Source organism: Phocoena phocoena, chromosome X, assembly GCF_963924675.1.
Source record: "Phocoena phocoena chromosome X, mPhoPho1.1, whole genome shotgun sequence".
Taxonomy (NCBI): domain Eukaryota; kingdom Metazoa; phylum Chordata; class Mammalia; order Artiodactyla; family Phocoenidae; genus Phocoena; species Phocoena phocoena.
In genome coordinates this window covers 60,759,818-60,774,474 of record NC_089240.1, presented here as the reverse complement: position 1 = coordinate 60,774,474, position 14,657 = coordinate 60,759,818, and the positions used below count along the sequence as shown (strand labels likewise).

At 41.3% G+C, this 14,657-nt stretch overlaps 1 protein-coding gene and 1 pseudogene across 2 annotated transcripts in view; one reads left to right on the top strand and one right to left on the bottom strand.

Moving 5' to 3' along the window:
- OGT (O-linked N-acetylglucosamine (GlcNAc) transferase) overlaps window positions 1-7,377 on the bottom strand; it is a 35,287-nt gene extending 27,910 nt beyond the window's left edge. Inside the window, exons 1-3 of one of the 2 annotated variants that reach the window (XM_065900978.1) lie at window positions 7,341-7,377; window positions 4,335-4,515; window positions 3,225-3,468 (exon numbers count right to left, since the gene is read on the bottom strand). In XM_065900978.1, coding sequence (XP_065757050.1) covers window positions 3,225-3,468; window positions 4,335-4,515; window positions 7,341-7,377 — 462 coding nt within the window. The remainder of the gene's footprint in view (window positions 1-3,224; window positions 3,469-4,334; window positions 4,516-7,340) is intronic. The other variant, XM_065900979.1, reaches the window with a different exon arrangement.
- Window positions 7,378-7,572: 195 nt separating this feature from the next.
- LOC136142132 (suppressor of cytokine signaling 6-like) lies at window positions 7,573-12,053 on the top strand (annotated as a pseudogene).
- Window positions 12,054-14,657: the final 2,604 nt, after the last annotated feature.

Below are 14,657 nucleotides of genomic sequence, written 5' to 3'. Positions count from 1 at the left end.
TACGCTCACTTCTTGTTACTACTTGACTCACCACTTCAGCCAAGGAAGTCTACTTGCTATTTACCTTCCTACAGAATGCTTAGGTTATAAGGATCCACTCGAGAAAATCTTCTGATTAATACTCCCTAAGAATAATCATCTGAGGAGCTTACACCTTTTTTCCTTTATGGGTCAGGTCCTGTCTCATATTATAATCCACAGCTCCCCCCACAACACATCTCCCCAATTCCTAACAAAGCACTGTACACACAATAAGCACTCAAGTATTTAAATGTGACATTTGCACAGCAAACTTACAAAAAGCAGAGCAGAGAGGGACAGAAATACAGTCGACCCTCTGCATCTGCAGATGCAGAAACTGTGGACTCTGAGGGCCAACTGTACTACACCACTGTTTATAAGGGGCTTGAGCACCCACAGATTTTGGTATCCGTGGGGGGGGGTCCTAGAACCAATCCCCCACAGATACCTAGGGATGACTGTATAAGGTTTTCTACAGTTTAGCTGTATGACTGAGACTCGTTATCAGTAACAAATAACATGACAGTAACACGTGATGGTCAGGATGCCAGTAGCTCTCAGTGCTATGCATCCACAATCAAAACAGAAGCAATGGTTCAAAAACCTATAGACTCAGAAACAGAGTTCCTTAGAGCAACTCAGTATTATAGCCATCTTACAAAGAACATTTTATACATAATTCATAAAAGGGATTGCCAAGCATGGGCAACTCTAGTGAGTTATCATGTGAAAGATTACCAGCTGCAACAGCACCTTCAAATACAATGGACTAATATTTTAGTGAAATTATTAAATCACCCAATATTACAGAAGCCAATTCAGAATGTAAAAATATGAAACAGCTCTACTTCTTAAAAGTAATTTCTATAATCAAGTCACAGAATAACTTCTAAACTGACATACCATTAACTTAAAAAGACAAACACTATTGAAAACAGGTTGCCAAGACTACCACCTTAACATTTTACTTTTTCACTACTGCAAAACCAAAATAACCTGAGTTTCTTTAACTATTTTTCATAGAATGCCAACTACATCTGTGATTCAGGCCAGCAATGCACTGCCAACAAGAGCACAATCTAGGAACAGACTCAAGATTCTCTGTCAGTACTGAATTGACACAGGCATTTGACAGTAAGCTTAAATCTAGTTGAGACTAGATACCCTGAAATGAATTAAAACATGATCACTACGGTACATTTAGGTGAAATCAAGGCAGTAGGCACAGTCCCTTTTTCATTCTTACTGGTAAAGACAGAGAAATACAGCAGCACCTTCCACTAGAAGAAACAGAACCAGATGGGAATGCACAGCTGTTCAATGCCCTCAAGGGGTAGTCCCATGATTTATTTTAGTATTATCTTACTTCTTTGGTAGGGCACAATGATAAGCTTCCTGTTAACAGGTTAGATATTGAAAAGCATGGTTCTGTCTCCCACTTTAGCTTTCCCTTCTCATCATACTCCTACAGTTTGGTATACTGTCAGCAGCAATGACTGCTCTGCGATACATGTAGGCAACTGGAAACCTGAGCAAAGGGGATCAGAGTTCCAAGATGTTTGGGCCCACGGCTGTGTAAGAGGGCACAAGTGAATGTATACGTAATCTACAAGTGAAGGATGGAACCAACCTTAATTAATAAAGGGAAAGAATTTACTGTGACAATTAGGTACACAAGTGAGCCCTGAGCCTTGGGAAGAACAAGGTCCAAGCCCCAGTGGCAGCACATACAGGGTTCCCTAAAACTGTCTGTAACTAGCTAGATGGTACTGCAATAAAAATTACAAAAAGTCACTCAAATTTACATATATATGCATTGAGTATCTCCAAAAGGATACATAAGAAATTAGTTTCATCAGCTACCTCCAAGAAGGGTAGCTGGGAGACTTTTCACTGTATCCATACAAAAAGCAATAAATAAAATTTAAAATTTAACAATCAAAATTAATGGAAAAAACAACTGTTAATAGATATGATAAAAAGTGATTTCAGATCTTTGCATAAACTACTATATTAAGCTTCAGTTTCCCACCTGTAAAATAAGGATAAGGGACAGCAGAATGGTTTTCAAATTGTGCTCAAGGGCTGCCTTGAGGGGTGGATGCCCTCTGGGTACCCAGATAAAAAGGGCTTCCTTTATTTCTTCTCTCTACAATGTTTGCTTTCAAGATATTCAGACTCAGGTTTTAACATCCACTTCACCATTACTAGCTGTTTGATCCCAAGAAAGTTAACATAACCCCTGAGTCTGTTTTTAAGTGGTAAAATTGGAACAGATACCATCTACTTTGAAGGATCACTGTGAGCATTAAGAAAGACCAACGTCTGATTGGCACAATGTCTGAGCACATAGTAGACTTTCAATAAATGGTAGCTATAATAGTTAATTATTAACCACTTCAAGGGTTGGTGCAAAGCTAAATGTTGACGACGTAGCTCAAAAACATATTCTTAAATTTTTTCTGGATTCCTATAATCTCCCTTTTATCACTTTCCTGTTATGTCTATCTCATTTCCCTAACTACATCAAAAGTTCTAAGGGCAAGTCTTACTTTTTCTGTGTACCTTTCAGAAACCCTGACACATTGTGAACTTAATGTCTGCCAACTGGGCCTCACTCGTTCCCAGGAAAACATCTGCAATTTAGACAAAAAAATTTTTAGAACTAATCAAAAGCCTGGTGTGCATACTATCACCTCTATTCTACCACTTCTAATTATGTAGAAAGAAAAGAGGATAGAATATTGAGGAAAAAAATTTGCAGCCTAGTTTTCATGTCACGGATCCATATATTGACATCTTAACTATTCTGTATTACAGACTAAGGCCCTTCTTCCACTATTCCTTGAAAATCAATTAACCGTTGCAAACATGTTATAGCAGAAGTTATCCAAATTTAATCAAAAGAGCCCAAAGAAACAATGTCATGTGTTCTGTACTTTTACGGGCATTATAAAGATAGATGTAGAGTTTCTTGCAATAAGGATAATTTTTATGCTCTCAAATAACTTGCTAGATAAAATAAATTTTTTAAAAATATAACACAGACCTGAGTCAAAGCAATTTCACCATTTTAAGTAGACAAAACATTTCCAAACTCTTGACTTTTTTCCATGCAAAAACCTATTTGTGTCTAAAGTATCAAACTGTTTCTTTCTAGGCTTTTGTGAAGGGAAAATAATAACCATTAAAATTATACTCACAGGATTGTACTGAAGAGCAGAGACGTAAGCTTGTACTGCCCCTTCCATGTCTCCTGCTGCTACCAAAGCGGCTGCCAGGTTAATATAACCATCGATGAAATCTGGTTTCAGACGCAATGCATGCCGATAATGCTCAATTGCTTCCTGCAACTGCCCTCTTTCCTTGTACACATTCCCCAAATTCGAATAGGCTTCTGCCAGAAGAGGGTTCTGTTTAATTGCCAGAGTACTAAAGTGGGCAGATCTGGAAAAGGGGAAAAGTATTCATGCATGGGTATGCATGTTACAGAAAGAAGGTATGGCCCATATGCAACTCAGTTTCTGAAGATCCTGTGTATTGCTCGTTATATAATAATACATTATCTTTTAACTAGCGCATAGTAGGAAAAATTTTGGAAATCAAAGTTTTTCAGAAGTGGAGGCATTCCAGATTTCAAATTGGAACACTCTTTTTTCTTATGAGATAAAATTCTTAACTAGAGTCTCATTACCAAACTGCCTCATTGTAAACCATGATCGTTAAGATCAAGAATAAAAATGCTATGTGCGTGAGTCTCATTTTCCATTTCTTGAAAAGATTCAATTACGCACACCTCTAAATGTCAAAATAAGCCAAAATGACAATTTATTAAAAGGATAAGAACACAGATTCCTCCCTTTTGATTAATTCAATTGATTAGCTAAAAGCAGCACATCATAATGACTTGATGGCATCTGCAACTTGAACCACATATGCACCTCCTACCACAGCATATACACCATCACCTCTGAGCATTTCTGTCCCTCAAGCTGACAAATCTTACAAAGGTGAGAGTGGATGCTCAGATGTATACTAAGAATAATTACCTGAACAGAGTTTTTAAAAAGCAGCAGACGTAGGTGGAAAGAACTAGAAAAGGTCCCTAGTCATACTGATAATACAACCACAAAAGGAGGGAAGAAAAACTGGCAGCTGGGCATGTCACAAGTGGGCAAGAGAGCAGATGTGCGTTGGTGGCTCCAGGTGAAACCCAGTACTGGAAAAATTTCAAGTTCAAATATTTTAAGTATCATTTTTCAAGCTTAGCACCCAGAGGCAGCAATCACCAGCATCACCCCCACATCTCCTACCTGTCCAGCCTTCGACACTGGAAGTGTATAGATGAAAGTAATAAAAGTACACCAGTATTGTCTGGCTCTTGTCTCCAGAGCTGCATGCAGTGTCTCTCAGCTGCCTCAAAATCTCCTGCCTGATATTCTCGATGTGCCAACTCAGCTAACCCTTGGAAGGAAAGCATACGTTTCGTTGGTTCTGGAGAATCATCAAAACATTTGAGGGAAGGGGGGGGGGGGGAAACAAAAAGTTAGAAATGCAAACAAAAAAATGTAAAAATATGGTATATTAAACTTAAAGATGAAAATGCTTGAAACTATGTAAAGCACTAGAGTGTTCTGCACGTTACTGATACCCCCAAGTTAATATCAAGCGCAGAACCGGCATCTTTAGAATTCGCCCATTAACTTTCTTTCCCAGACCAGACAGAAATATTTACTTCCAAAGGAGATTACATAATGACAAAAAATACTTTGTATCTTTAAATTACAAATCATAAGTAGCATCTAAAGATTTATGAAATATTATTCCTCATATCTTAGTTAACACAGAAAAACAAAATATAAAACATGTGATTTGCAAGGTCACATAGATTTAATAATGTCAGAATAACCTACTGGGAAACTTAATACTTTGTCCTGTGTTTTAGGTTGGATCTGTGGGGGGTGGGGTACTGGTAACTATCTCTTAACCTGGGTTGGGGGCACCATATGCGTAGTGAACTCAATTATATTGTTTTTGTATATTTCACAACTTAATTTTTTAATTACTTTAAGGGCAACACTAGAAACAAGCATACGGGAACCAAAACTAAAAGTCAAGGTGCTATTTTTAAAACAGCTGGTAAACAAGATGAATTCATCTGTCAAGAGCCAAAATATTTAAAGGGATCATCAAACATTTTAAATAAAGACCCAAGATTACATTGCTCCTCTACCATCCCAAACTCACACTGAGACCAAATTAGCTAAATCCCACCCACACTGGTTTAACACTAGCATTTTCCAAAGACCTCGGATACTGACTAAAGGATTAAGACACTGCAAACAACCCTGTGTAAACCAAGCAGTTATCTACAACTGCAATGATTTTTTAAAATGGGAAAACACTAAAATATAAAACCATTCGATAAAGCACAACAGAATAACAAATGAAAGCACTTTGCTGTGTGTAAGTGACTTCGTTCAGATACATAAAGATAAAGGGTATACATCTAAAGCCCAGAGAGGGAAAACAACAACAAGCTACCTAAGTATCAACTGTAAATACTTACTTAATAATACATTACTGGGAATTTGACCACACCACTTTAACTAGATAGCGTGGGAAACCTTGTACAAATTACTTAAATTCTACCAAGGTCAGAGTGACAAGCTCAAATTTGAGCCTAGACCCTCAATCATTAGAGCTGGCAAGCGAACTGTATTCACAGGAACGCAAAGTAAATTTCCTAACAGAATGCACAGCTAGCTGACCACTAACATAAGAGCAGAGAGACCTGCATCCAACTCTGGGGGTGGTTATATCTATGAGAGAAACTAGAAAATCACATTTTAGACAAGCCTCTAGAACTTCCTAGCTCCTTATTTTAAGACATTATTAACTTTTCAAGGCCGCCTGTTATTTTAACGCTCGATATGACAACTTCCTCAAATAAAATAACACGTAGAAAAGGGCAAGGTAGTACAGGAGAATCTAGGACAGAATCTTAAATCTTTAAAAATCCCTGAGAGGGAGGGGAACACTGACTAATAACTAATCCCACTACCTACAATCATGGCTACAACAATTGAAGATTCACTTCTTAGTGCACAAATGTTCAAAAACAATAAAACCCTTGACACATCTCAACTGAGAAATCAACAAAAAAAATAACCTCGTGGGAAACCTTAGAACCGCAGCCCAATCCCCCCTCCCTCCCGCCCCAAATAGCCTCAATATGGAAAGGCAGCTGAAGGACACTCCTATAATTTGGTTGTTTCCTTATTTTAGTACCAAATACTCTCGACTAATTGTCTAAAAGGGCAACCGCCTTGCACTTGTGCAGCTACACTCCAGTTGCTTTACAAACTCTTCAAGCAGGGATGAAAACTTAAAAAAAAAATACACCCCCTATGAATAAAGAGATACCGGGCTAAAGAATGGGGATGGAAGACCCAGAGGCGGCGGCGGCGGCGGAGGAATACAGGGAGAAAGTAACACAAAGCGAGAAACTGGCGGGCAGGATGGTCAACGCCAAAGCCCCAGCACCAGGGTGGTTTCTCCCCAAGGGTAGGAAGTGGACCGCAGGGCTGGCAACCTCGCGAAGGAAAGGGTGTGGCTCCCTGCGGGAGGGGAGGGAGGAGGACAGGGTGGGAAATCCAGGCTGGGGGCAGCGGGTGGAATTGAGCAATGGCAAAAGGAACCCCTGGAAATTTCCAATCGAAACCGGGGCCACTCAACCGAAGACACAGCAGAAAGGCGCTGCCCGGGGGGTGCTGCTTCAAAATCCTCCCGTCGAGGTTACTCGAAGCACACCCAGGAGCTTGTGCCCCGTCCTTGGGGTGATACAAAGTGAGGATACGATTACCTCGGAACGGCACCCGCGCCCTCGATTGACAGAGGACCACCAAATTGGGCTAAGGGGAGCAGGGTGGAGGGGGAAGAGGAGGGGGCGGTGAGCTGAATTAGGAGAGAATACGGCGGGGAAGGCAAGTGAAAGGCAGCGAGAAGGGCAGGGATTCCAATGCAGTCCATTCCAAGACATCCTAAGCGCGCACGTGTGGAAGAAGCGTCCCGAGAGAGTAGAAGGCTAGAAAATGCACAGGATTACAAAGCAAGAAAGGAAGCAAAAAAACAAGCAAGCGAGAGGAAATGTTTAAGGAACGGACAGCAGAAACCCCGATCGGATGCCGGTAGACGACGAAAAGCTCAGCGATGCCACTGATGTAATGCGGATGGCTAGAGGGAAGGGAGTGATGAGAGGCAAAGGACGGCGCGAGACCCCAAGGGGGCGTCTGCCAAGGTAGAACAGACACCGGTACCTGTGCTGTCGGCCACGTTGCCCACGGAAGACGCCATCTGGAGCTTCTGGAGGGAGTGCGAAAAGGGGGTAACTGAGTCCCGCTGCCGCCACTACTGGCAAGAATGTTTCTAGAGGTAGCAAATACGAGGGCAGCAGCCGTACCACTGCTTTGGCAGGCTTAAGCGGCGGCAACAGTACAGGAACCGAACCTTAGGAACTCTGGTTGGCCATCTACCTCTCACGGTCTTGAAATGGCGGCGACGGCTCCTCGGCCGAGACAACACGGACCGGAACTACTTTCTGTTACAATCAAGTACCAGCGCGGAAGTAGCGCGGTAACCACTTATGTGATCAAAATGACTATAATCAAAGTCACTCTTTCCTATGTAGCCTTCCGCACAGGGCCCATTGCGACAAACACGATTTGTGTCAAGAGCGCATGCGAGCAACCCTGTCAACCCGACTCGCGGCTAGGGCACTGTCTGGGGCAGGACCGTCCAAGTTTTCTACTAGCGAAGCGGAAGATGAAAAAGAAACATACACATGATGGCTACATTTTTGGCAGAGTGGTAAAGTATAGTCCACTACCCAGCCAAGAACGTAGATTTTAATAGAAATACCAAAGGCATCTACAAAAGTTTCATCAACTTTATTCGTACAAAAAGGGATAGTTACAAGGTTGATGAATCAATTCTGAGCAAGTAAATTTAAATGGTTATATTTCAAAGGCTGGAATTCAAAACGATGGCAGAGAGGGTTCCAATTAGAACACGTCTTAATTCTGATTCCAGCCATTGATTTAAGCACTTTGATGAAAAAGATTGAGAGTTTCACAGGGCCAAGTGAACCCAAGCATCTCAGATTTGGGCCATATAGCCCGAAATTTCCAAATCCTTTTGGTGTTCAGGATAGTTTTGCCCACAGTATTATGGCAAATGCTTCATAACTCGGGGACATGCTGAGAGTTTGCACTCCAAAGGCAGCGGCCATAAAAATGTTAAAGACGATTCATATTCCTCAAAATCCATGACTCTTCTGAGTTGTGACTTCATTTCCACCACGTAGCTCTGCAGAACGGTACAATCAGTGATATGTAACTCAAGGCAGCTCAACAATGATAAATGGATTCATTTGCCATCTACCTAAACCACACGTCGAGATTGAAACTAAATTGGCTCCACTTATTGAACAAATCAGTTCTTTATGATCTCCTGCAGTTTCAAGTCCACTGTTCGGACATTTTGTCACATTGGTATTAATTTGTATCTCATCTCTTGTTCCAGGAAGGATTTAAGGTAGCTTGCCACATCAGCAAGAAATTATAAACCAATGGAGGCAACAAGTTGTGTCTCTTGGAGCCTTCTTTTTTCCAAGAAAAAAAAAAAAAGTCCTTGATCTAAGAAAGCAAGTCGGTGAATTTCTTCAAAATGTTTCTACTACCTAGCCAACTGCCTACACACACACACACACACACACACACACACACACACCCTTAAGTCCTCAAATTTTGCCTCAATTTCTTTGAGACAGCTCATATACTGTTAATTATGGATATGGGCACAGAGGAAATTTGTAATATTGATCATTTCTTCTATCACATCTATAATTACGAGTCAGATGCAGTGAAAAAGACGAAGTTCACTACACAAACTCTCCTGGAAGTTGGGCACCAACCTCTTCTCTTAATTTGATTTAACTGGTAAAACCTTTTTCTCCCTGCTCCCCCCCTCCCCCGGCAGAAGTGCTCCATCTGTGGTGAATAAAATCAGCTTTTCAACTTTTAGAACGGACTTCTCAGATTCCACTGGCAGATGTTTAGGCCTTACTGATTAGTGGGTGCTGGCTAATTAAGTAAAACTCTTCTTCTTGTTAAATGCCAGATTATGTTCCCAGCCAGGCAGGCTATTTGGCCCATCCATACTTGTGGTCTAAGTTTCCTCATCCTGAGAGGAGTCAAAGGACGCTGCTGTGGAAAGCTGGGTGGTGGGGCTCACAGTGATTCAATAAGGAAAAACTCCTGTTGGAGTCTCAAGAACCCCCTCCAGGTACCTTCCAGCAGTAGCACCTGGAGGGTTTAGTTGGAAGGACTTATCAGATAAATGCATCGTCTTTGGCCAATCAAGTAACATTTACTAGAGTGCAAGGCACTGTGGGAGACAAAAAAATCAGCAAGACAAGATCTTTGCCCTCAAGGAAATTGAAGCCCAGTTAGGTAGACACAAAAAGCCACTAGAGCATAAAACAGAAGAGTATTATTAAGGTGATAAAATACATCACTGTCTATAAATATCTGAGGAGGGAACAGTCACTTCAGGCTGGAGGAGGGTGACCAAGAAGGCCTGACCTGGGCATTGATGGGGGTGCTTTTGTGTGTTCTCTTTCACACTGATTTCTGTTTGTTTGTTTTTCTCCCTTTTGTGGGCAATTGTAAATTCAGAATCACCTAAAATAAACCAGCCGCTTCTTCCACCGCAATCCCAAACTTTGCCACCGTAATAATACCGCTAATGGTGTATTCGTTTTCTATTACTGTCTCGCAAATTGCCCACCAATTTAGCGGCTTGAAACAACGCACACTTCAGAGCAGTCGCGCCAGCGCTCGGCGAGGGAGCCGGAGACACGCTTTGGCTGCCGCCGCCGCGCAGTTGCCGCTGGAAAATGGCTCCAAAGGTTCAGTGAAGCTGGAAAAATACCTAGATGTAGCGCCACAGGCTCTCCAGATGTTTGGGATAATATTCCAGAGAGGGATCGACCCCCACCCCCCGGAGTAGCTAACCACTCAAAACGAAGAAAATTCGTTTTAAAACCTTCCGGAAATCTTTGAGCCCAAATAAAAGTAAAGAAACTGATTTCATGGTAGCACAGCAACCATCACTAGCCAGTGAGTTTGGAAAAAATGATTCCTTATTTGGTAGCTGCTATGGTAAAGACATGGCCAGCTGTGATATCAACAGGGAAGATGAAAAAGGTAGAACAAAATAGATCAAAGACTGAAAGCCTAATGGGTACATTAAAAAGGCGGCTTTCTGCAGAACAAAAGCAGAAAAGCAAGGGGAGCACACCCTCTGGGAGCTCTGCCAGATGAGGATACGTTTTCCTCTCCTCAGCACCAATAGTCTTTAAAGATGCGAGAGCTCAAAAGACCAATAAGGTCCACTTTCCTCGTCAATCATCACTATAGTCCTACCCCTTAGTCTCTTGACCTACAAACTCTGAGGAGCAGTGTATCAAAATGGAGGAAGTGAGATTCAAAGCCCTGGTTCATTCTTCCAATCCAAATCCAACACGTAAGGATGTCTGAAAAGATTTTCACAGTCTTCAGCCTGAAACTGTGTGCCGAGAACAAAATAATTCATTAAAGAGTTCAGAATCTCAGAATGGAGATTTGCGTCTTCACCACAATGAACACGTGCCTGTAGTTATTGGACTTACCCGTCAAGACTGCGTTTGGTATTCTGTGCCTAGAAATGAGGGGGATGTATGCTTTGGAAGCATCGCCTATTGTCTGGACAGTTTTTCCATGGAAGTTTCTGCAGTTGCTTCTCAAGCGGGAGAGAACTCTTTCTCCAAAAATGAAAACCAGGACCTAGTCGTTGCCCCAGAGATCTTTGTGGACAAGTCTGTGTATGGCTTGTTCATTGGCACCTCAGATGTCACACTGCAAAGCCCAAGAGTGAGTCATGATGATGTCCCTCCACACTCACCACTGCCACCTCCAATGCAGAAAAATCAAATCCAAAGGAACGTCGGTGGACTTACCAGCACAGATGTCCATGTGTCTGAAAGTATACGTGCTATCATTTGAATTTTGATTCTGACTCTGCTCCTGTGGTTGCAAGAGTTTCTTTCTTTTTTTTAGTTTATTCAGTTTTAAAATTTATTTATTTTTGGCTGCATTGGGTCTTCGTTGCTGCGTGCAGGCTTTCTCTAGTTGCAGCGAGCAGGGGCTACTCTTTGTTGTGGTGCACGGCCTTCTCATTGCAGTGGCTTCTCTTGCTGCGGAGTACCGGCTCTAGGCGCATGGGCCTCAGCAGTTGTGGCTCACGGGTCAGTAGTTGTGGCTCGTGGGCTCTAGCTCTAGAGTGCAGGCTCAGTAGTTGTGGCACACGGGCCTAGTTGCTCCATGGCATGTGGGATCTTCCTGGACCAGGGCTCAAACCCATGTCCCCTGCATTGGCAGGTGGATTCTCAGCCACTGCGCCACCAGGGAAGCCCAAGAGTTTGTGACTCAGTGGAAAGTAGTGGTCTTATGGTTGTGACAAGCTTTGCAGAGAAGCTGAGAAAACTTGTGAAATAAGGATAGTGCTGGGGACAAATCACATGCTGGGAGACAGGAGGAAATCTAGCAAATGTGCCAGATGGTTCTTTTCTTGCTCCGGCTAGTTCTGATGACTGTTACCTTTTAAGCTCCAGCTTTCGCTTCCATGGTAAACACTTCACGCTAGAATTGAGTACTCAAATGTTGGGTTTTGCTTTTATGAACAAGCAGATGTGGATGGACAATTTGCTGATCTAATTAAACATTCAACCAGGGACTCTGGAAATGGAGCTTTTTGTTATTCAAGGTCTCGGTTGCCTGGATATGCAATTTACCCTGTCAGACTCACCAACCAAGTATCACAATTCCTGCAGGTGCTATTTTGTTATATGTCAGTATATCAGAATAGACTTATTTCAAAAACTGCCTTTGCCAAACAAAATGAAGAATTATTGACAGGAGAAGCATTACTGAAAGATTAGGAGAACCCTGCATCCTGCACTTTGGGTTCCAGAAAAAGAGATTGAAATATAATTTACAAACTTTCATTACTATCAAAATCTTTGGCTGCCATAACTGTTAAAGATTTAGGTGAAAAGAGTAATCAATTTGTTTAGGGGTGGGGCAGTATTGCCAACGTGTCTTGAGTTTATTTTTGGTTCTTTAAAAAGGAAAGTCTTAGGCTTCCCTGGTGGCGCAGTGGTTGAGAGTCCGCCTGCCGATGCAGGGGACACGGGTTCGTGCCCCAGTCAGGGAAGATCCCACATGCCGCGGAGGGGCTAGGCCCGCGTGAGCCATGACCGCTGAGCCTGCGCATCCGGAGCCTGTGCTCCGCAACGGGAGAGGCCACAACAGTGAGAGGCCCGCGTACCTCAAAAAAACATGCAGAATTTATATATGCACTAAAAGTGATTTTTAATCTCATACTTTAGAAAGATTTAGAATTATGAATTGACATAGCTTGGGTAATAGAATGCAGATCTGCAGTATATCTTTTTTGTTGTTGTTATTTCAAGAGAGTGATATTTTAATAATCAAATAGTACATACAAAGAAGTTAAGATTTGTGATATCACACTAATTAGATATTATTAAAAATTTATATCATATGTAAAGCATTCTTAAAATAGCTAAGTTGACTTTTGCTATGATATTAGAAATGGAAATATATATAAATAAAACATGTATATGTAAAACATATTAGGAATTCTGTAAAATTAGTACCTGGTGGTATATAATAGGGCATCATGGAATGAGAAGAAAACAAACTTTTTTTTATTTAGCATGATTAAACAAAGTGGAAATGTAGCAAGTATACAAGCTCATTGACCTATTTTAAGAGTAATTTTATTTCTTGGGCTTTTTTTTTGTATTTGCCTCAGTTATTTGTAGACATAGAGGTAAGCCAAATCACTATCTGGGTATATACCTAGATCCAGGTGAGTATAGGGGTGAAATAATGGTGTGAATTGTGTCACATTTCTATTGTAATTATGTATGCCTAAAAAGAGATGGGGACTTTCATTAGAAATTTTTTTTATCTCCTAACAAGAAAAGTGTAATTTAAAAAATTTTTAATACAAATGTATTTGCGTTCATTTCTGAAAGTAAAGGAAGGGTATACAAAGACAAACCACATGCATACAAACTTTTTTTTTTTGACGGTAATTAAGTTAAAAAACACAATAAGGGCTTCCCTGGTGGCGCAGTGGTTGAGAGTCCGCCTGCCGATGCAGGGGACACGGGTTCGTGCCCCGGTCAGGGAAGATCCCACATGCCGCGGAGCGGCTGGGCCCGTGAGCCATGGCTGCTGAGCCTGTGCGTCCGGAGCCTGTGCTCTGCAACGGGAGAGGCCACAACAGTGAGAGGCCCACGTACCGCAAAAAACAAACAAACAATAAAACACAATAAAATAGCACAAAATGAACTGAGCTCCTGTATATTTTTAAGAGGCATGTAAAAGCACACAGGATCTTGTGGTGGTTATCAATAAGCTACACTCTATGAAATATTTGTCCTATATTACCACATACATTCCATTTTACCCTGCATCCTAATGCTGCTAAAATATAGTAGAAAGCAGCAGCATAGCACAGGGAGATCAGCTCGGTGCTCTGCGACGACCTACAGGGGTATATCTTTTACAACATTCTTTTCTACATTATTTTTAAGGTTGTGCTAATTTTTTGGTTATGAAAAGTTGAATTTTTCTGTTGCCTTCATTTTCATCTAGTGGTTTGTATATTTTGTAAAAATGGCCTTAGAGGCCAGACACTATAAAACTCTTAGAGGAAAACATCGGCAGAACACTCTATGACATAAATCACAGCAAGATCCTTTTTGACCCACCTCCTAGAGAAATGGAAATAAAAGCAAAAATAAACAAATGGGACCTAATGAAACTTAAAAACTTTTGCACACCAAAGGAAGCCGTAAACAAGACGAAAAGACAACCCTCGGAATGGGAGATAATATTTGCAAATGAAGCAACTGACAAAGGATTAATCTCCAAAATTTACAAGCAGCTCACGCAGCTCAATAATAAAAAAACAAACAACCCAATCCAAAAATGGGCAGAAGACCTAAACAGACATTTCTCCAAAGAAGATATACAGATTGCCAACAAACACATAAAAGAACGCTCAACATCACTATTAGAGAAATGCAAATCAAAACTACAATGAGGTGTCACCTCCCACCAGTCAGAATGGCCATCATCAAAAAATCTAGAAACAATAAATGCTGGAGAGGGTGTGGAGAAAAGGGAACCCTCTTGCACTGTTGGTGGGAATGTAAATTGATACAGCCACTACGGAGAACAGTATGGAGGTTCCTTAAAAAACTAAAAATAGAACTACCATATGACCCAGCAATCCCACTCCTGGGCATATACCTTGAGAAAACCATAATTCAAAAAGGGTCATGTACCTCAATGTTCACTGCAGCTCTATGTACAATAGCCAGGACATGGAAGCAACCTAAGTGTCCATTGACAGATGAATGGATAAAGAAGATGTGGCACATATATACAATGGAATATTACCCAGCCATAAAAAGAAATGAAACTGAGTTATTTGTA